Source organism: Mirounga leonina, unplaced genomic scaffold, assembly GCF_011800145.1.
Source record: "Mirounga leonina isolate KUSES-001 unplaced genomic scaffold, KU_Mleo_1.0 Mir_168, whole genome shotgun sequence".
In the NCBI taxonomy this organism is placed as follows: domain Eukaryota; kingdom Metazoa; phylum Chordata; class Mammalia; order Carnivora; family Phocidae; genus Mirounga; species Mirounga leonina.
Genome location: NW_023270426.1, coordinates 36318054 through 36341247, shown reverse-complemented (window position 1 = coordinate 36341247; position 23194 = coordinate 36318054). Strand labels below are relative to the sequence as shown.

Below are 23194 nucleotides of genomic sequence, written 5' to 3'. Positions count from 1 at the left end.
ACCAGTATGATACCTAGAAATAAGCTTAACCAAAGAGGTAAAATATTTGTACCTGAAAAACATAAAACACTTATGAAAGAAACTGAAGATGACACAAAGAAATGGAAAAACATTCCATGCTCATGGATTAGAAGAACAAATATTGTTAGAATGTCTATACTACCCAAAGCAATTTATACATTTAATGCAATCCCTATCAAAATAACACCAGCATTTTTCAGAGCTAGAACAAACAAATCCTAAAATTTGTATGGAACCACAAAAGACCCTGACTAGCCAAAGCAATCTTGAAAAAGAAAAGCAAAGCTGGAGGCATCATGATTCCTGACTTCAAGTTATATTACAAAGTGGTAGTGATCAAGACAGTATGGTACTGGCAGAAAAACAGACATATAGATCAATGGAACAGATTAGAAAACCCAGAAATGAACCCACAATTCTATGGTCAACTAATCTTTGACAAAGCAGGAAAGAATATCCAATGGAGAAAAGACAGTCTCTTTAACAAATGGTGTTGGAAAAACTGGACAGCAACATGCAAAAGAATGAAACTGGACTACTCTTGTATACCATACACAAAAATAAACTCAAAATGGATGAAAGACCTAAATGTGAGAGAGGAAGCCACCAAAATCCTAGAGAACACAGACAGCAACCTCTTTGACATTGGCTGTAGCAACTTCTTACTAGACATGTCTCCAGAAGCAAAGGAAACAAAAGCAAAAATGAACTACTGGAACTGCATCAAGATAAGAAGCTTCTGCATAGCAAAGGAAACAACAAAACTAAAAGGCAACCTTCGGAATGGGAGAAAATATTTGCAAATGACATATCTGATAAAGGGTTTATATCCAAAAATCTATAAAGCACTTAGCAAACTCAACACCTAAAAACCCAAATAAGGGGTGCCTGGGTGTCTCAGTCGTTAAGCGTCTGCGTTTGGCTCAGGTCATGATCCCAGGGTCCTGGGATCGAGCCCCACATCGGGCTCCCTGCTCCGCGGGGAGCCTGCTTCTCCCTCTCCCACTCCCCCTGCTTGTGTTCCCTCTCTCGCTGTGTCTCTCTGTCAAATAAATAAAATCTTTAAAAAAATAAAAATAAAAATAAATAAATAAAAACCCAAATAATCCAGTCAAAAAATGGGTAGAAGAGACGAAGAGACATTTTTCCAAAGAAGACATCCGGATGGCTAACAGACACATGAAATGTTGCTCAACATCACTCCCCATTGGGGAAATACAAATCAAAAGTACAATGAGATACTACCTCACATCTGTCAGAATGGCTAAAATTAACAACATAGGAAACAACAGATGTTAGTGAGGATGCAGAGAAAGGAGAACCCTCTTACACTGTTGGTGGGACTGCAAACTGGTGCAGCCACTCTGGAAAGCAGTATAGAGGTTCATCAAGAAGTTAAAAATAGAATTACCTTACCATCCAGCAATTGCACTACTATGTATTTAGCCAAAGGATACAAAAAAACTAATTTGAAGGGATACATGCACCCTGATGTCTATAGCAGCATTATCAACAATAGCCAAATTATGGAAAGAGCCCAAATGTCCATCTACTGATGAATGGATAAAGAAGATGTGGTATGTACACACACACACACACACACACACACACACACACACACTGGAATATTTCTCAACCATAAAAAAGAATGAAAGCTTGCCATTTGCCATTTGCTACGATATGCATGGAGCTAGAGAGCATTATGCTAAGTGAAGTAAGTCCATCAGAGAAAGATAAATACCATATGATCTCACTCATATGTGGAATTTAAGAAACAAAACAGATAAACGTAGAGGAAGGGAAGGAAAAATAAGATAAAAACAGAGAGGGAGACAAACCATAAGAGACTCCTAACTACAGAGAACGAACTGAGGGTTGCTGGAGGGGAGGTGAGTGAGGGGATGGGCTAAATGGGTGATGGGTGTTATGGAGGGCATTTGTTATGATGAGCACTGTGTTTTATCTGTAAGTGATTAATCACTAAATTCTACTCCTGAAACCAGTATTACATTATCTGTTAACTAACTAGAATTTAAATAAAAGCTTGAGAAAAAGAGTTATGCGGGGCACCTGGGTGGCTCAGTCGTTAAGCGTCTGCCCTCGGCTCAGGTCATGATCCCAGGGTCCTGGGATCGAGCCCCACATCGGGCTCCCTGCTCAGCGGGAAGCCTGCTTCTCCCTCTCCCACTCCCCCTGCTTGTGTTCCCTCTCTCACTGTGTCTCTCTCTGTCAAATAAATAAATAAAATCTTTAAAAAAAGAGTTATGTTTTTATGCTTTTAATAAACAAAGTGCAAAAAATAAGTAACTTTAAATGATATACTCAGCTGGGGGGGGAGGGAGAAAGTTTAATTAGATCTCTGCAAAGGGTGCAATTTGTCATTTGGACCACAAGATGGAGGCACCAGTCACAGCAAAGGCAATAAAGGTGAAAGAAATAGCTGCTTCTGTGTTAAAATGACAAAACTAATTTTAAAAAAATTATATATATTTCTAAGTCATTTTTTAAATGTAAATTTATTCTAACAATGATATAATGAAGTCTGTACTATGATTCTGAAGAGAATTCTCTATCCAATCCCGTTGTCAACTCTCAAAAAGCAAGCATGTTAACTCAATTTTGTAATTCTTGCAGAGAAACACTTAGAAAGTTTTAAAATAGCAGCCGAAATGAATTGCTGAACAAAGCAGTACTCTGAAAAGGGACAGGCCTAAGTAAGAAAAGTTAACAGTTCCATCTGATTTAAACTGACAGAGAAATTGGCTTTTGCACAAATATGTTAATACAAATGGAGTTCTCATCACTAACCTTGACAAATCAACAAAAGACATGTTATTTTCCTTATTTGTTATAATTCTTCCACAAGTACAGTGAATCATGACAAGTGCTAGGAATAGTGCCTAATCCACAGTATTTAATACTAATCATCATTATTGCCATTACTATTCTTAATGTAAAGCAACTATAAAATCTTCAAAGCAAAAGAGGACAAATGATTCTTTTCTATTACATATTTTCAGCCTCACTTAGAAACAGATATAATATAGTCTAGTCACTCTTTCATTGTTAGTTTCTGTTTTGGTTAAAAAAAAAAAATCCTGTTTTTCCCTGGCAGGGAAAGACAGAATTCAAGATTAAGGATGTTTATGTTCATTTTAAAGCCAGTAGAAAGGACTGACACGTAGAACTGTGACGTTTCATCCTGTTCTTGCAGATGAAAGTATGGCACAGACGTGGCTCTACTGGAGGCAGGAATGCAATCAAGGACTACAGGGAAAACTTTGGTATTCTCTATTCACCAAAATACCAGTCAGTGCTCAAGTACATGGAATGCAGACACATGCAAAAGTAGGGAATTCGGTCAGCAACTGAAATCATCTCAGAAGAAAACACAATTAAGGAGTGAAATATTAAAATGAAGATGAGAGGGCGCCTGGGTGGCTCAGATGGTTAAGGATCTGCCTTCAGCTTCGGTCATGATCTCAGGGGCCTCGGATCGAGTCCCACATTGGGCTCCTTGCTCAGCAGGGAGCCTGCCTTTCCCTCTGCCTGCAGCTCCCCCTGCTTGTACTCTCTCTCTCTCTGGCAAATAAATAAATAAATAAATAAAATCTTAAAAAAAAATAAAATAAAATGAAGATCAGAAAATTAAAAACCCAACCTTCAGACCACCCTGAGACAACCTATATAAAAAGTTTATAATTATTATTTTATATTCGACAAGGTATTTTAAAGTAAGTTCAACTTCTTCTAGATATCCCTTAAGAAAAAGCTTATTTTAGCTAATATCATAAAACATTTTAGGGTATTCTATCAATTTGATGATGTCCATGGTAATGATTACATTGTGATCTCTGACAAACTCAAGATAGAATATCGCTTCCTATTCTAAAAACTATATGTATTATTTTTTAAATTTTTGGTCAATTCTTCAAAATATAATTGCCATTTATATCGTTGTTCATTACTGACTAGGAAAAATTCACAGTGTCATTTTAAAATCCTTAAGAGTTAGCAGTTTATAAAGCAGTAGTCCAGGGTTTATTTAGAGGAAAAAAATATAAATCCAATTATTTTATTTTATTTATTTTTTAAGATTTATTTATTTATTTATGGGGGAGAAGCAGGAGAGGGAGAAACAGACTCTCCACTGAGCACAGAGCCATACACAGGGCTCTATCCCAGGACCCGGAGATCATGACTTGAGCTGAAACCAAGAGTCAGACACTTAACCCATTGAGCCAGCCAAGTGCCCCTAAATCCAATTATTTTAGAGAAAAGATGCTTCATTCAAATCAGCTCAAAGAAAAATGTTTAATAAATTGGCACCCTACAAATATTTTAAACAATGCTGCCACCTGCTGGAAAAATCTGAAATGTTTTTGTTATTTCCCATTAGACTATCTACATTAAAGAGTTGTACCATGATCTTCCAATTACCTTCAAAATCAAGACACACCTTATTTAATAATTCTGACCATGTGATTTGTCTGGTTCTTAATAACAACATCTTAACCAAGTACTAATTCATTATAGTTTTTAGTATATTTAAATACTAAATACAAACAGGTTAGGCAACATCATCAAAAACAAAGCAACTCTGTAATTGTATGTAACAGTAGATGATGCAGGTTTTGGATTATCAGATGATGATATATTCACCCTTACGGGAAAAAAATAAGACTGGGTATCTTAACAGATGTTTGAGGCTAGCAATAAAACTAAGTTTGGAAGATCACTGACTAAGCTAAGTCCAACTGGAACCACATTAGAAAAGTTATGGAAAAGATATGCTTATTTCTAATGAGAGCATTTTAGACCGTGAAGAATAATTTGGCCATTCATCATAAATAAAAAGCATATATCCTTTAATCACCTGTTTTAAGATTTTATAAAACAACTTCATCATTTCCTGTGGTTTTTAAAATTTTGCTTTGTTTTTGTTTTTATAATTCTGGATCCATAAATATCTCAATTCATCGAACAGCTGTTTTGTGAGTACCTACTCTGTACCCAAACATGTATACATGAAGCTTATTTAAGTATTCAGAAATGAAACAATCACCTCATGTTGAAAAAGAGGATAATAATCCCTAGTTATATGGATGTTGTAAAGACATGAAATAGAGTTGGCACTTGAATGGTAGTTATCATTAATGTGACCATTACTAAAATGACTGGAGGCTATGCTAAATTGAGAACAAAATGGAGGAAAAAACTTCAGTTTAAAACAGCCATTGATTGGGGCACCTGGCTGGCTTAGTCGGTGCAGTGTGCCACTCTTGATCTTGGGGTTGTAGGTTTGAGTCCCACGTTGGGTGTAGAGATTATTTTAAAAAAATCTTTAAAAAATAATAATAAAATAGCCATTGATTGTTTACCTCATTTATCTTTCAAAATATAAGTGGGGGATGAAGCTACATCAAAAGGGCAGAAACTGAGGCAAACAGACCTGAAATACATAAAACAGGTATGTTTTATATACAGCAGTGCTGAATAAATATTTGTTACATGAGAAATTAATGAATGGTACAGGATGAGCTGGAAGGCAAATTTAGGAAAGCTTACTAGCTTATGAGCTAGCAGACATACCAGCCACACTGGAAGAATCTCTGTAAGTCTTCCCCCCCAAAAAATTCTGAGAGAACCCCAAGCTTAGAGCAACAGGCCTGAGAGCACAGAGCAAAAAAATGGTTAAAAAAAAAAAAAAAGTAGGACACAGGACGAGAGCATGGGGACCCAGCTAGATGGGATGGTAGGCGCAGGAGACCTTCCTAAAGGAAAGGATCAGCAACATTCACAAAGGAAACGAACCATATTCACTGAGAAATAACTGGCAGATTTGGAATTCTTGTTGAGCAAGAACCCATACCCTGCTCCCAGCCTTCAGAAAGAAATGGCCTCGAAACTGGAGATACATCCCACCGTCCTGCAGGTTTGGTTCAAGAACCACAGAGCAAAAGTCAGGAAAGCCAAACAACAGCAATTAGCTGGGGTGGAAGTCAAGACCAGCTCTTCCAAGAGACACACGGATGCCGCTCCAGGAGCCCCGGATGGTGCCTACCCTGCTTCCCTGGTTTATACAGATCACTCCATTCCTTCCTTCCAACTCAGCATATGCTCCAATTTTAAGGCTGTCCCAGACCATTCTTTTGGCCACAAAATAGTCCATTTCGGCTGCTGCCGAGATCCTAATATCTACTCCCATTACAGAATCCCAAATTCTTTCCACAAACTTCACTGCTAATTCTTTGGGTTCTTCATCTCCACAAAGAACTTAGTGAGCAAAGCCAGACACAAAAGGTCACCTACTGTAACGATTCACAATAATTCCCGACAAGAGACAGAGTCCAGATCTACGCAACATGGAGGCATTTCAAAAACAGGCTCTGTGAAAAGAAAAAAAGACCCACAAGTGCCCGTGGGGTGGAACTGAGTGGCAAGAGTCGTTCAACAAACTATTGCGATGGGGATGTTTCATGTTGTAAATTCGGATGGCAGGAACCTGCATGTATAAATTCATCCAAAGACACAGAACTGTAATATTGTATACATACACCACAAAAAAAAAATCACGTGACAGGACGGAAGCATCAGCTAATGCCACGGCAGTAACCATTTTGCAATATATAAATGTATCAAATCAACACATCATACACCTTACACTTGTATCTCAGTAAAGCTGGAGACAATTTTTAAATTATATCTCAATAAATATATACAATGAGACCAAAAAAAAAAAAGTAAGCAGCAGGTCTGAGATCAGAGTCAAAGGTCAAAAAGAAATCTTACCTGATATTGGCCTTCGTAAGATTTCTACTTGCAGAGGCTAAAAGTGAAGCATCCTGAGTAATGACTATAGTTCTCCCAGAAAAATTTGACCAGAGCCCTATGAGAAGCCACAGGCATACAGCATTAATATAGGTATCCCTTGGTACAATCACTTTCAAGTAAAATAAGGGATATGTTGCAAAAGTCATCAAAGGAGGGTAGTCAGGAATAAGAAAATATAACCAACAGAAAGCATAAAAAATAAGATGACTACAGTAAGACTAAAAAATCACTTACTACAACAAATATAAATGGATTCATGCCATCATTAAAAAAAAAAGTTACTTTTTTTCAACACCCACTCCCAAAAAAGCAGGGGTCTGTGTGTGAAAGTGGGGGGCAGGGAGGGGAATCAACATAAAAAGAGAACTTACAAATTTTAAGAGACTTAAAAACATACTAGCAATTATAAAGATTGTTTGGAGCTAAATTTATATAAATTGCAAAAATAAGTCAACAAATCAATCAATCAACAAGACCAGGGACAATCAAGGAAATGTGACAAAAAGGATATTTGATGATGTTAAGGAATTGTTGATTTCTATATGAGATGATGATTACTGTCATATTTAAAAAGCGGAGCCTTGTGTTTCAGAGACATAATCTAAGATGTTTACAAGTAAACTGACATCATATTTAGTATTTGCTTCAAAATAAAAGGAAAGATGAGTAGAGCCAGGGAGAAAATAAAATTTAGCCATGAGTTGATATCTGGGAAAGTGAATGATGGGTACATGGAGGTTTGTTTTATCATTTTCTCTACTTTTTTTTTTTAAGATTTTAATTACTTATTTGAGAGAGAGAACATGTGAGTGAAAGAGCACAAGCAGGGGGAGCAGCAGGCCAAGAGAAAGGGAGAAGCAGGCTCCTACTGAGTAAGGAGCCTGATGCAGGGCTCAATCCCAGGGTCCTGGGATCATGACCTGAGCCAAATGCAGACACTTAACCGACTGAGCCACTCAGGTGCCCCCTACCTTTATTTTTAAAGATTTTATTTATTTATTCATTTATTTGAGAGAGAGGAGAGCCTGAATATGCACAGGGGGAGGGGCAGAAAGGGAAGGAGAGGGACAAAAACCTAAGAAGACTCCCCATGGAGCCCAGAGCCTGACAAAGGGCTAGACCTCATGACCCTGAGATCACAGACCTAAGCCAAAACCAAACCAAGAATTCCACCCTCAGTTAAGTGACCCACTCAGGTGCCCCTCATTTTCCCTGCTTTTTATGTCTGGAAATATTTCTTAATTCAATAGTTAAAAATAAATAAAAGGATAAATAAATAAAATAGAAGTGATTCTCTGGTTAGAACAAAAGGTTAAATCAAATTACTATAACATTCTTTTTAAAAAAAGGAACCACATAGAACTGATACAAAATACCCTTCAATTTTAAATAAAATTCAATTTTAGATCCACAAACTTCAATTTAAAATTATTACTTTTAAAGTTTGGTCTATACCTCTTCTGAACTGGCTTCTCAAAAGTGTTTGAGAACTCTGTATTTAAAAGACTTTTTTTTTTTAACCAAAAGCTTAAAATGTAAAATTCAGGAAATGTTATTATAAATAATGTGTTTGACACACTGATAATCCAAATACATGTGAGTCTAAATATACCCATATAAATTAGAAAGTATACAAGATATTATCTGGCAGTAAATGCTTTCATGAAAACTTTAGTACAAATTTTTCTTTGCTCACAATTCTCATAAATGTACTAATAATGCTTCATTAAAAAACTGAGAACAAAATGAAAAAAATCCCTTAGAATGTAAGACTTTCTATTAAAATGTTGAAGTTGAATAGATTTATTTCATAATTATTAAAATATGACAATTTGAAAATCACTGCTAGTAGCCTAGTGTAAACAATTCACTATGCAAAAAGCCCTAATGAGGGTTTATACAGTTTTTTAAAATGTATTCCAAAAATAAATCTATCTACCATCCCGGATTCTGAAAGAAGGCATCACTGTTATCTACTGTCCGTTGCTATCCCTGCCTTGCCCCCAACCAATTCTGTTTTGGGAACATCAACTGAAGCTCAGTATCACAAAAAGTAAGTCTAAATATAACTCCTAAATAGCTTTGTTCAATTAAGTTTTATTTTTTTCTGAGTGCTGAAAATTAAAATAACTACAATTAAATAACTATTATCTGATTCAGGTCCCTGGTAAAAATCATGTAAGCTTTCAGTTCTAATAGCATAAATATCTACGCTTCTTATAAAATTATTGATCTAAAGATTAGATTATAGACAAACATCACTTTCAGGATGGACTCAAAGGTCATGAATGTCAGCCAGGTAGTGTGGATATATTCCTCCTTGAATGGGAAGCCCCTGAAATGACAGTGTTCCCGCCTCTTAACATCATCTTACGATTACTCTCTCCCTACTTGAATTCAAATATCCCTACATTTTTAGGTATCACCTATATAAAGGTGGCTTCCAAATCCGCATTTTAATCACTAACATCTTCGGAACTGCAGATCTGAGTATATAATTGCCTGATTATACAGTTGTCCTATTATAACAAATTCCACTTACTCTTTTACCAACCCACCCTAAAGCCTACTTCTCTATTTGCATTTGTCCCTCTTAAGCCTTTATTTGCATGAATCTGTACATCATAATCCACAGGCTCTCCAGAATTGAAACAAAATCATCTTTGGCCTCTCATCTTTTCTTTCCCATTCCACCAGTCTAAGTAATTACCAAGTTCAAAAGTTTTGCTAAATCAAACTTTTCTGGGCACCTACCTGGGTGGCTCAGATGGTTAAGCATCTGCCTTCAGCTCGGGTCATGATCTCAGGGTCCTGGGATCGAGTTCCGCATCGGGCTCCCTGCTCGGCGGGGAGTCTGCTTCTCCCTCTCCCTCTACCTCTCCCCCTGCTCATGCTCTCTCTCTCTGTCTCAAATGAATAAATAAAATCTTAAAAAAAAAAACAAAAAAAACCTTTTCTTTCCATTCCCATCACTTGAGTCTCCTAACATCTCTTTCCAGAATCACAGTCAATCTAGCAATGCTTCCACCAAATAGTATTTCAGCTCCTCCCTCTCCCCTCTAGCTCACCTTCTACAGGGCTTCCGGAGTCATTTCTTTAAGAGCTCTGATCATGTCACAAGCTTTTCAATGGCTACCTACCAGCTAGAGAATAAACTGCAAACTTCAAACTCACAGTATTCAAGGCCATTTAGTATCTGACCCTGTTGATCCCCTCACTAAAACAGCTTTCTCTAGTCTTCTCCACTGAAGCCTACCAGCATGGGACTACCTTCTACTTTCTGTGGTGTTTCCTAGCCCTTCTTAGCCCTGACTGGGAATGCTCTTCAACCACTCTTTCTGAAATTGTATTTATCATTCAAGGTGCTGATCAAATGTGTCCAGCTCCTTACCTCCCTAAATTCTCTCAGCTACAATTAAACACAAGGCACTCTCTTCCTTTTCTAGCATGACTCTAATAGGCTGAAAGTTATTTCTTCAAAAAAGGTAAACATCTCCCCTCTGATCTAAGTTCTGATTTAAAGGGCTGCATAGATGAACCTAATCCTTTTCTATACAACAATCTTCCAAATATCTGAAGCTGCTCCTAAATCTTCTCTTCACAGGATAAATTTCCTCAAAATTCACAGCTAATAGTCATAGATACAATTTCTAGAAATTTTCATCTTCATAACTACTCCTGTCTGGACACTCTAGATTTTCAATCATCTCTCCTAAAGTGTGGTATCCAGAGGCAAACACAATACTCCAAAATTTGTTTTTTGCAAATTATGCACGATATTCACCTTCCTTCCCAAATTTGGACATTCACAATGTCTATTAGGAAATTAACAACTCAAAATAGTCTTTCAGTAATAAACTTGCTAGTTTTAACTGGGTGCAGATGTTTAATAAATGTGCAAAAGATAAAGATGAAAATAATAAAACAAGGTTCAAAGACTTTCTAGTCAGAATTAAGTATACAAGAATTTACCTTAGGAAGGGAACTCGTTTTGAAACATGAGCTAAATGGACCAGATGTATAAAAACTCAGAGATAGTATAAATAAAAAGGGTGCAATATCAAAGGAAATTTCTAGACAAAGTTTATTTGGGGAATCTTTTACTAAGTAATCTTCCATAGAGCAAGCAAACTTCCAATAATAATATGTTGATTAACATCTTTTTATTTAAAATGCCAACTAACGCTATCTTCACAATCTTTTTATCCTGAGATGCCAGTATGTTTTTTTTTTTTTTTTTTAAAAAAAAAAAGTTAAAATTTCAACAATCAATCCTAAACTTAAATTCAGCTGACTGGACAATACTCCAGAGATTTATTTTAAATTGCATAAGTATCTTTGCTCTCATTAAATAATATCCTATGTGGAAAGTATAGTAGTTCTTTAATGACTGGCGCCACACTAACTAACTGAATTAAAAGAAAAAGTCATTTCCTCTAAAGAGTTCTTAAATACTCTTCAATGGTGGTGTTAAATGCTCAACAATTCATTCAATTCAAAGAAAACTCAAGGAGACCTCTAAAAAACCATCTTTCATACCAAGGAAATAAAGTTAGATGACTCATTTTTGGAAAACTTGCATTAAAACAAACTAAAGATATTTCCCCTATATATAGTGGAAGGCTTAGGAAATGTGTAACAGTATTTACAGAACATAATATGTGTCTGTGCCACAGGCTTCAATTATCTAAGAACTGAGCAACACAGATATGTTATATAGCAGCATACAATGATTCTCCTACATCATCAATAAAAGCCTCATTTTCTCACAGCCAAGAGTACATGAATTCCAAATATCAAGCTGATAGAAGTATAAATTTATAATCACTTTGGAAAACAATTTGGTATCATAATAACATTAAAGACCAACATATCCTTTGACTAACAAATTATGTTGTTTTAGAATACACATGATTTTGTTAATTTAAATCTTTCTTCCATCATATTGTATTTTCATTGAAATGGTACAATGAAGTTGATCCAAAATTATTTTTTTTAAGATTTTGTTTATTTATTTGACAGAGAGAGACACAGCGAGAGAGGGAATACAAGTAGGGGAAGTGGGAGAGGGAGAAGCAGGCTTCCCACTGAGCAGGGAGCCTGCGGGACTCGAGCCCAGGACTCTGGGATCATGACCTGAGCCGAAGGCAGACGCTTAACGACTGAGCCACCCAGGCGCCCCGATCCAAAATTATTTTTAATGGTCAAAAGAGTTGAACAGATACTTTACCAAAGATCTAAGGATGGCAAATAAGCACATAAAAAGATTCTCAACATTTTCAGTCATTAGGAAAATGAAAATCAAAACCACAATAAGACACCACTATACAACTAATAGAATGGCTAAAATAAAAATAAAAACAGCAACAAAAACCTGACAATACCAGTGCTGGTGAGGATGTGTAACCAGAATTTTCTTAACATTGCTGGCAGGAATGCAAAATGATATAGCCAATTTGGAAAAGAGGGGGGTAGTTCCTTATAAAGTTCCATACATGTGCGCACAACCCAGCAATCTCACTCTTAGGTATTTACCCAAGTGAATGGATAAACTTCGGTAAATCCATAAATGAACTACTACTTAGCAATAAAAAGGAATAACTACTGACACATAGATGAATCTTAACTGCATTACGGTGTGTGAAATACGTTTTATTTGAAAGACTACATCCTCCATAATTTCATTTATATGATATCTGGGAAAAGGCAAAATTGTAGGGACCTAAAACAGATCAGTGGTTGCCAATGCCTGGTTAATGAGGTAAGGGTCAATGAAATACTAAGGGGTAAAGGGAATTTGGGGAGTGATGGAACCATTCTGTATCTTGATCGTGTGATAGTTATAGGACTATGCATTTGTAAAAAATCATAAAACCATACACCAAAAAGGATAAGTGTTACTGTATGTAGATTATACTTCAATAACAAAAGCCAATAGACATTTTGCATATTTTTTAATGCTACTGACAACTTATGGAAAAGAAGCATCTTTCCTTCTGGTTGCAATTTGTGAAGAAACACCATCAAAACGCTAGGTTATTTGTGGACTTAAAAAAAAAAAAGACATATTCCCTACCCTGATAGAGTTTAGAAGCTCATTTAAATGGGAAACAAGTCTTAGATATTAAGTTACAGAAAAAGGCTGGGCAAAACAATTTTGAGAGATAAATCACTAAATACAATTTACATGTGCTCTAAGTGAGGAAGGAGTAATTCTCTTTGACTAGAACTACCGGAAATGAATGGATCACAATATTGGAAAGATTTTAGTGCTTCTCAGTAACTGCTATTATTACCATCTCTAACTTCCAAGGGAGGAGACTGAGACCAGGGAGGACAAATATTTTGTCAGTTTTCCCTCAGTTATTCGGTGTCAGAGCTGAAGTTCTAACCCAAGCCCTTCTGATGCCAAAGCCTGAGATCCTTTGCATCGCGATGATGGAGCCACATCGCAGAGGTTATAACGGCTGCTACGTGAGACGATCTCAACCGACAGGAACGCCCCCTAAGTCCCCAAACTCCACTACTTTGCATGAATCCTAGGAAACACCACGATTGGAGCAATGATCTTAAAGCGAGCTCCATGGGGTTTTGGAGTGCAAATTCGTGGGAAAGGTAACATAAAACCTTGTGAGGACCCCTCTCCACAGGGTGCACAGCCCTGCTTTAGACAGCTGGACGAAAGTGACGCGTGTGGCCAACGCCGAGCTACCGAAAAGGTAAACACCAAGAAAGAGGAAAGCGGAGACCCTCACGATGCACCTCTTCCATTACACAAGCCGGCCTGGTCGCCAGGAGGGCACAGGAGCAAGAAAAGCTACTTCCCTGCCCTCCTGAGGCCCTCTGGCAAAAGACCTCCGTGGACTTGTCCCTGTCTGTGTCGCCCAATGGCCAGGACCGGCGCCGGGGCGTCGTCTGCGGGGCGGCTCTCGATCCGGGGAGGAGAGCTGCGTGTGTGGTGCGGGGCTCGCGCGGGTCGCGGCCGGTGGCACCTCACCGAGGCGCTGCAACCCCCGGACGGCAGGCACGCTGCGGCCGGGCCGCGGCGCCGAGCGCTCAGCTCAGAGTGAAGGGGCGGCAGGGTGAACGAATCTGGGCTGTGACCCCGGGAGACATCAGAGCCATCGGACGCTGTGCTAGTTTACGAGACGCGCTCACGTTCCCCTTATTTACTGACCGCGCAAACGTTGCGAGCTCGCTGTAATCTCACCTCTCCAGTTCTTGTACTCGGGGACATAGTAGTATTTGTTCCCAAACTGGTCTGTGCCCACTTGCTGTTTCGCTTCTTTTGACAGCGCTCTCCATAAGGCACGGAACAAATCCTGAGACCAACCCATGCAGTCCGCCGGGACTTAAGCACGAATCGCTGCCGGATTCGCCGCGACTGAAGCACACTCGCTCTCCAGCCGCTGACCCCGCCCATCCACCCCATTCTCACGCCCCTCTAGTAACGGCGCTCACCATTGGTTGGATAGCACCTTGCTTGACCAATGGGAGGCTCCACTGTTAACAGCCCGGCCTCCGAGCTCTGTCATGGCGGCATCTAGTTTTCAGGCCGGTGTAAAGGAACGGGATGTTAGGGTTTTTATTAGCGAGACAAGCGGGTTTGGACGACCCTCTTCGCCTCCGGAGAGCGGAGTCCACACAGAGGTAACGAAAACCTTACTTTTTTCTCAAACAGGCCATTTAAAATCTGGACCTGTTCCTGTGGTTAGTCTTGCCTCCCACTTTCCCGCCTCATTCTCACTTTACTGCCACCAAACTAGACTTTTCATTTCTTCTGCTCTGTGCCTTACGAAAATAAGATGCCTTCTACATACCTGGAGGCTGGTGGGTGCGCACGCGGCTTCTGGGGAAGATACTTTCCTTTTATCTTATTCCTTTTCCGTCACATTACATTTCCTTCCCACTCCCCAAGGAATAACTACTCTCCAAGGATTCCTTCATTCATTCAGTCGACATATTTACCGAGCTCCTATTGTTTGCCAAGCATTATGTTAAGGGTAGAGCATAGGCCAGGAATCGAACAAAGTTTACCATGACTAGAGCAGACAAGGGGGCCATTGACAAGAGATGAAGCTGGAGATGTAGTCTGGGGCCAGGTGAGAAAGAGCCTTGTGTGCTTGGTGAAGAGGTATGAAGATGAGAAGAAGATGACAACTATTGGATTTTGTCATCTGCTTGGAGAATGGATTGAAGTTGAGAGCAAGAGTGAGAGTCAAGTTAGGTAACTGTTCCAGTTGTCCAGAAGAGAGCAGATGGAAGCCTGGGAAATGGTGGTTGGGTGGAAAAGAGTGAAAATATTTAAAAAACATTTAAGAAATAGAATCAACCAGCTATGTAAATTGGTTGAATATAGTGAATGATGAAAAGAGAGGAGTCAACAATGATTCCCAGATATGTGCTTTGTATGTAGCAGAGTGAATGTAACTTGACCATACGGACGTTTTCCATATTACTTTTTTTTTTTTTAAGATTTTATCTACCCATTTGGGGGGGGGGGGGGGGGGGGGGGGGGGGGGGCGGTGCAGGTGGAGAGGGATAAGCAGACTCCCCAGTGAGCAAGGAGCCCTACCCTGGGCTCGATCCCAGGACCCTGAGATCATGACTTGAGCCGAAGTCAGATGCGTAACTGACTGAGCCACCCAGGTACCCCTTCCCATATTGCTTTCAAAGAACCTGTGAAGATTTTCACTCGGAGAGAGGAGGAGAAAGTTGAATGTACATATTTGTTGCTTAGAAGAAATTGAGATATCTTTAATGTGAGATGATACTTGAAGTGAGGTGGAGATGAGATCATCCAGGCATTATTTGTAGAGTAAGAAAAGCATTTCAATGACCAAAAATCTGAGAAACATCAACATTTAAAGTTAGGCAGAAGAAGAGACTACAAATGAACCGTTGCAGCAAAACCAGGGCAATGAAGTGTCTCTTAACCTGAAAGAAGAGGAAGCCCTCATATGTGTCATTTGCTGGCCCTCGCCCCGTTTTTGCTCTCAGTGGTTCTCCCTCCCATTACTCTGCTTATCTATTCAATTTATTACTACTGAAATTGTATTATATACATATTTTCTTATTAGTATATTGTCTTCTTAAACCCTGTGAGAAAAGAGACATGAGAGAAGGGGCCTAGAAAAGTTTGTTAAGTGAATGGCATGCATTCAAGAAATATGAGGAATAAAGGAAGAATTAAAAGTGTGCATTATATTTAACCAACAGGGTGATCACTGATGACCTTGGGAAGAGCATTTTTAAGAGAATCATGGGAATAAAAGTAAGATTTCAGTGAGTCGGAGAATGACAGGAAAAGAAGTGGGAACTGCCTTAAAAAAAAAAAAAAAAAGAAGTGGGAACTGCCAACACTGATGGCTTTTTAAAGAAACTTAAGGAGAGAAAAGCAGAGTACGGTTGCTTATTGGAAAACTGATGGACATGATTTTTTTCTAATATCTCAAAAGAAGAATTCACCTGCTGCATTAGTTATCAGTGGGTGGGTAACAAAGTACCCCAAGCATAATTTATCAGTGAGTGGGTAACAAAGTACCCCCCAAAACTTAGCAGCTTAAAGTAACAAAAGATTTATTATCTCACAAGTTCTAGGGGTCAGGAATCTGTGTGTCTTATCTGAGTCTTCTGGCTCATAGTCTCTCAGAAGGCTGAAATGAAGATATTGGCTAGGACTATAGTCATTTCAAGACTTGACTCTCGAAGGATCTATTTCCAAGCTCACTCAAGACAGGATTTAGTTCTTCCCTGACTTTGGTCCAGAGGTCTCCCTCAGTTCCAGTTATTTTTCACATAGACCTCTCAAATCACATGACAGCTGGCTTCCATCAAAACAAGAAAGTAAGAGAGCAAGAAAGGGCAAGCAAGATGGGAGCCAGATTCCTTATAATCTGATCTCAGAAATTGCATCTACTGTTGGCCCCCTCTCCCCACCCCCAATTAGTGCAGAGTTGACAGTAATTCCTATTCAGCTCAGTGATCCACTCTAATAAAAGCATACAGACATATCCAGAGGTTTTTATTTCAATGATTTCAAAGACTCAAAATTTATGTTTATCAAAATTGGTCAATCTCCGATAATTTAGTTTGTTTCCACCAAGTAGTTCTGCAATTCTTCCATTAGGATCAACAAATTAAACATTGGAAAGTGAATGAACTTGACTGTTAGACCTTTAATTTTAGTAAAAATATCTGTGCTTTTTTGAAAAGAAGCAGCATTATTTTTTCTCTACTATGTTCAGAAGTCTTATCATATCAGTAATAATTTAAATCATGTGAGCTACTGAGGGTCTAAAATACTGGGTGTCTCCAGAGTCTTTTAATCCCAAATAGTCCTCAGTCTGAGGAAGCAACTAAGTATCGCTCTTTGTTAAAATTCCATGACCTAAACCTCTTCATTAGAAGAAGTAAAGGTTTGGGGCGCCTGGGTGGCTCAGTCGTTAAGCGTCTGCCTTCGGCTCAGGTCATGATCCCAGAGTCCTGGGATCGAGCCCCGCATCGGGCTCCCTGCTCCACGGGAAGCCTGCTTCTCCCTCTCCCACTCCCCCTACTTGTGTTCCTGCTGTCGCTATCTCTCTCTCTGTCAAATAAATAAATTAAAAAAAAAAAAAAGAAGTAAAGGTTTGAAATAGTGAATGTTTCCTAAGAAGATCACCAGATTAATCCATCTGTGAATGGGTTTCATTTTCTGTGTAAAACATGCTGGTTCCCCCAGCATACTTAACACTTGGGGCTAAAAAGCCTATAATCTAGTAATCCCATGCACATCTCTTCCACCAGTTGCTTTATATGTTTATCAAAAATCAGTATTTGTCCCGAGTCCTGAGAATGCCAGTTTTATTATTCTGATTACATCATTTTAATAAGAATTAATGAAATACAAAATGAAAAAGAATTATTATTCTTATAAAAACTAAATGAACCACTTTTGAAATAATCCAAACAAATCGCTTAAAATAAAATGCTGTTCAATGAGGTATGATTGAGAAAATCATACTATGAAAGACTGGAGGAAAATATTAAAAGAACAGTTTTTTTCAGCTTTGCCATGATATTAGAATCACATAGGGTGATTTGGAAAAAATACGTTGGAAAAAGTATTCATGCCAAAGTTCCAACCCCAGAGATTCTGATTTAATTGGTCCAGGACACTGGGATTTCTTTAAAGCTCCGTAGGTGATTATAATGTATAGCCAGGATTGGCAACCATTGCTTGAGAGAGATTCCACATTCAATTGCTTTGCATGTCTGAGATTCCATATTCATTTGTTTGGCATATGCCTTAAATGTTTTCTCAACTAAAATAACAAGTTAATGACTAAAACATATATTTTAATTTTAATTAAATTAAATCTTAAGCAGAGTCTGTGCCCAGTGCAGAGCTTGATGCAGAGCTCAATCTCACGACCCTGAGATCACAACCTGACTCAAAATCAAGAGTCGGACACTCAACCGAGTAAGTCACCCCAGCTCTCCAAATAAAACCTATTTTTGAAAATCATAGAATACATATAGTTATGGTTTGTAAAAAAAAAAGGTGATGTGGCATTCTGTTCAGCATGTTTAACTCTACTTCAAACAATTGGCATATAAATATTCGGACAGTCCTTGCTTTCCATAGTATTATACATCTATAATATAATTGTGCCAGGCAAAATCTATGGCAAGTAATTTTAATAATCAGTGGATAGGGAACAATTACCATTGTTCTGTGATATTTAAAATTTCTTTGTCAAACAGTAAACTTTTACTGTCCATCCTAAATATACAAGAAATGAAAAAAATAGGAAAGCTAATATTAGTACACTGTAATATAAGACATTAGAAACAATGAGAACTACAGTTATTTCTTTGTTTAAGGGGCGCCAGGGTGGCTCAGTCATTGGGTGTCTGCCTTCTGCTCAGGTCATGATCCCAGGGTCCTGGGATCGAGCCCCGCGTTGGGCTCCCTGCTCAGCGGGAAGCCTGCTTCTCCCTCTCCCACTCTCCCTGCTTGTGTTCCCTCTCTCGCTGTGTCTCTCTCTGTCAAATAAATAAAATCTTTAAAAAAAAAAACAACTGGGTGGCTCAGTCGGTTAAGCGACTGCCTTCGGCTCAGGTCATGATCCCAGGGTCCTGGGATCGAGCCCCACATTGGGCTCCCGGCTCTGCGGGAAGCCTGCTTCTCCCTCTCCCACTCCCCCTGCTTGTGTTCCTTCTCTTGCTGTCTCTCTCTGTCAAATAAATAAATAAAATCTTTAAAAAAAAAAAAAAAACCAACTGAAATCAAGAGTAGTTTGAGTGGCACTGGTCTTCTCATTGTATAGCTTCTAATGCAAGTTGAGTATCTGTTCTATATCTTGGCTAATTATCATTCTTTCTAAGTCTGAATCAGATTCCAACATTTTGTCCTTTGCATTTCAGTGTCGTGAAATAGGTCTCTGAGAGTTTTTTTATGTGAACGTTTTTGCCAGTGTCATTTCCTCCCAGACATCTTCAGCCTTCTCATCATGACCACTTTTCCTCATTTATTGGGATAAGTTCACTCACCTGCATTGATTTCCTCAGTCTTTCTCTAGAGATTCTCAAATGGCCACAAGTGTCAACATTTCCACAATCAACTATTTCTTCTGTAACTCCATTTACATTCCATTGGAGTTTTATTTCCAGCATTATCACTTAGCATATTTTTGGTGCACCTCCATGTCAATTCCCTCTTTTAATTCTCCATTTTTCTAAAATTTCGTATGGGTTTATCTCAGAAGTACAGAACTTTGCAGGCTCTGTGTGAATTGAATGACAAATGTACAGTAACCAATTACCTGCAGACTTTGAAAGAAGTCATGTAAATTGGTCACGAATTATGATGTGCATGTTATTTTTGTAGTGATTTGTGCACTGAAAAGCTAGTAGCCAACTTTGTGCTTTGTGCTCTTAGTCACAATTAATATACCATGGTAACTGAATTTTGAACCATATTGTTGGGGGGGGTCTGGTATTTAAATCATGGTAACTTGCATTCTGTGCTTAGTTTGCAAACTGTGCAAAGTGAGGATTGCTTATATATTTAAGTTGAAATAAAGTGTTTAAGGTAGTGTTTCTTCTTAAAGATTCCCCTCGTTAAGTGATGTGTTTGCTTAACTAAACAATTACACAGTCCTATTTTATTTAAAGAAGATGTCTACTCTAATTTACCCCAAGTTCTTCTTTGTCAATGATTAAGGGCAAAAGCGTGAACACGGATATGCAAAGTTTACAATTCTTACCCCACTTTTTTTTACAACTTTCTTGAGGTGTAATTGACATACAATAAACTGCACATTAAATTAGAGTAAACAGCTGGATGGGTTTTGACATACATATACGCTTTGAAACCATCACCATCAAAATAACTAATATCCATAAGCCAAAAATTTCATCCTCTTTGTAATGCTTCTTTTCTTTCTTTCCCTGCTTCATGCTGTTTTACTCCAGGAAACCACTCCACTGCTTACTGTCAGCATAGATTACTGTACATTCGGAATTTTATATAAATAAAATCATGCTTTATCTGGCTCTTTTCATTCAGCATAATTTATTTTGAAGTTTCTCCTTTTGATTCTTTTTTACTGTTGAGGAATGTTCTATTCTGTGGATATATCACAGTTTATCCATTCACTTGTTGATGGACATTTAAATGTTTCCAGTTTTGGGCAATTACATATAAAGCTGCTGTGAATGTTCATGTACAAGTCTTTGTTTGGATATATGCTTTTATTTCTCTTGGCTGCATGCCTAACAGTGGAATGACTAGAGCCTGTGTTTCACTTTTTAGAAACTGGTAGTTTTCTAGAAGCTTAACATTCCCACCAGTGGTGGATGAGAGTGCTGGTTGCTCCACATTTTTGTTTTCCCTTTCCTGCTTTTTTGGGGGTTATTTGAACATTATTTAATATTCCATTTTAATTTATCTCTTGTGACTTCTCGTTATATGATTGTTTTTGGTGGTTACTCTAGGAATTATAAAATACCCACTTTTCATTCTCCTCTTAGAATCAATATTTTTTTTTTTAAAGATTTTATTTATTTGACAGAGAGAGACACAGCGAGAGAAGGAACACAAGCAGGGGGAGTGGGAGAGGGAGAAGCAGGCTTCCCGCCAAGCAGGGAGCCCGATGCGGGGCTCGATCCCAGGACCCTGGGACCATGACCTGAGCTGAAGGCAGACGCTCAACGACTGAGCCACCCAGGCGCCCCACTCTTAGAATCAATATTTTACTGCCTCATTTGGCATATAGAAACTTCATCACTCTTTATCCTCCACCATATATGTTGCCTCACATATTACATTTACATACATTGTAAACCCCATCAGATAATGTTAATACATTTTGTTTTCAGCTATCAAGCATACTTTGTCAATTATATTTGCCTAGGTATTTATCATTTCTTTTGCTATCTCCTCAATCCTGATATCCCAAGTTTTCTTATATCATTTCCCTTCTGTCTGAAGGACTTTATCTCTTCTTTTAGAGCATGAACCAAAATTTTTATGTACTTAACATGTACCAAAATTCCAGACTCCCAGAAGGAAAGCAGGTATTCATCACAAAGCACCTTGTTTGCTCCACATAGTTTAGGCCCAGTGAACCATTCTTATCCAGGAATGATTAGAATCTGCAATCACAGAAGCAGACAAAGGCCAATCTTGCAAGTAGGCTTTCTAAAGGATAGCAGTCTCTGGCATGCTGTGTTAACTGTTTTTTGCACACCTTGCCTCCTTTCACACACACCGTCCCCTTGTTTACCTATCATATTACCCTCTTACTTTCCTTCATTTAACACCTTTTAGTTCCCTAAAAATGCAGTCCTAAAGTCTTTAGGTTGGGCAGAGGTAGGCTTCCATACACAGGCTGGGATTAGATTGCTTTAGAGTGATATTGGAGACCCTGAGCAGGTTAAAGAGGTAGTCTGATTGTGGGGACTGACAAGCCCAGGTGATTAGGAGTATTAGGGGAGGCAGAAATCAAAGCCCAAGCCTGGTGAGCAATTTTCTTGTTGGAGATGGAGATGGTATTGGTGATGGGAGATTGGTTACGTTCAGTGGCATTGATCAAATAAATAAACATATTAATGATAGTGGGAGCTACATTTCTCACTGTTCAGAGAAAGGAACTCAAGGAAGGGGTGATTACCTTTGTCCATGTTTGTATGATATTTTACTGGTTACAAGAAGCACAGATTACTGTTATTATTTGAAAAATCATCAAATAGGGGCGCCTGGGTGCCTCAGTCAGTTAAGTGTCTGACTCTTGATTTTGGCTTAGGTCAGGATCTCAGGGTTGTGAGATCCAGCCCTGCATTGGGGCTTAAGATTCTCTCTCTCCTTCTCCCTCTGCCTGCTCCCCCCCACCCCCGCCACGCATGCTCTCTGTCTCTCAAAAAAATGAAGTAAAATAAAATAAAAATGAAAAATAGAAAAATATTTTAAGAAGAAATGGGAATTCGCTAGAAAATGTGAAAAATTGTTTTCTGGTGAAATACTGGAGCTCAGAGATGGAAGACAGCATAATGGTCTGGAGAGAAAGTGTCAAGAGTTCAGATCCAAGTTCAAGCAATTATTAGATGTATGACCTTGGGCAAATTACTTATGTCTTAGTTTTATAATCAGAAAGAGCAGTTACTAATATAACCTACCACCTAGGAAATCCATCACTTCAGATTACCACTTATTACACTTTTTATTACCACTAATCACAGTGTCAGCAAATGGTAGGCTCTTAATGTTGGCTGTTACTGTTATTGATCAAGGTCAGAAAAGTAGTAAATGTTAGACTGGATATTTGAACCTAAGGCTAAACTGTTCCAGAAGACAAAGCCCTTGTATATCTTTAAGTCAAACATTTGATATGCTAAAATGATTACTAAAATGTTTATAATTATTAATACTGCTACTGTGAGGACATAAAAGTATCAGTTTGTATTTTTTCTAGCACTGTGCATTATTTTTAAAAAATAAAACTGACAGGCTAAAAATTTTCATATAGATAGCATCATGTTGGTCAGTAATGAATTTAGAAATCATTCTAGTTAAATTAATGTAAATGTTCTTTAACATCCGACAGACTAAGACAAATTCTAATAGTTAACATTCACTGGGCACTTACTGGTCATTGTAATGAGCACTTTCCGTAATGATGTTTTACAGTTATGCAATATCAGAAATTTCACTCATCTTAATTTGTAAGAGTACTTGCTATTCATCTTTTTATAGATATTTAATTGGCTTTTAAAAAGTGTGCTTAATTGTTGAATTGAACATAGTCATTTTGTTTCTACCTAAAGCATAAGAAACACTTCAGGAAATTTTTTTTAA

At 38.2% G+C, this 23194-nt stretch overlaps 2 protein-coding genes across 6 annotated transcripts in view; one reads left to right on the top strand and one right to left on the bottom strand.

Moving 5' to 3' along the window:
• Positions 1-14273, bottom strand: part of NDUFAF2 (NADH:ubiquinone oxidoreductase complex assembly factor 2) — a 148252-nt gene extending 133979 nt beyond the window's left edge. The window contains exon 1 of the mRNA XM_035014492.1: positions 14066-14273. Coding sequence (XP_034870383.1) covers positions 14066-14192 — 127 coding nt within the window. The 5' untranslated portion in view covers positions 14193-14273. The remainder of the gene's footprint in view (positions 1-14065) is intronic.
• Positions 14274-14380: 107 nt separating this feature from the next.
• ERCC8 (ERCC excision repair 8, CSA ubiquitin ligase complex subunit) overlaps positions 14381-23194 on the top strand; it is a 51829-nt gene continuing 43015 nt past the window's right edge. For all 5 annotated transcript variants that reach the window (XM_035014488.1, XM_035014491.1, XM_035014490.1 and 2 more), the window contains exon 1: positions 14381-14505. In XM_035014488.1, the coding sequence (XP_034870379.1) occupies positions 14429-14505 (77 nt within the window). In that variant the 5' untranslated portion in view covers positions 14381-14428. The remainder of the gene's footprint in view (positions 14506-23194) is intronic.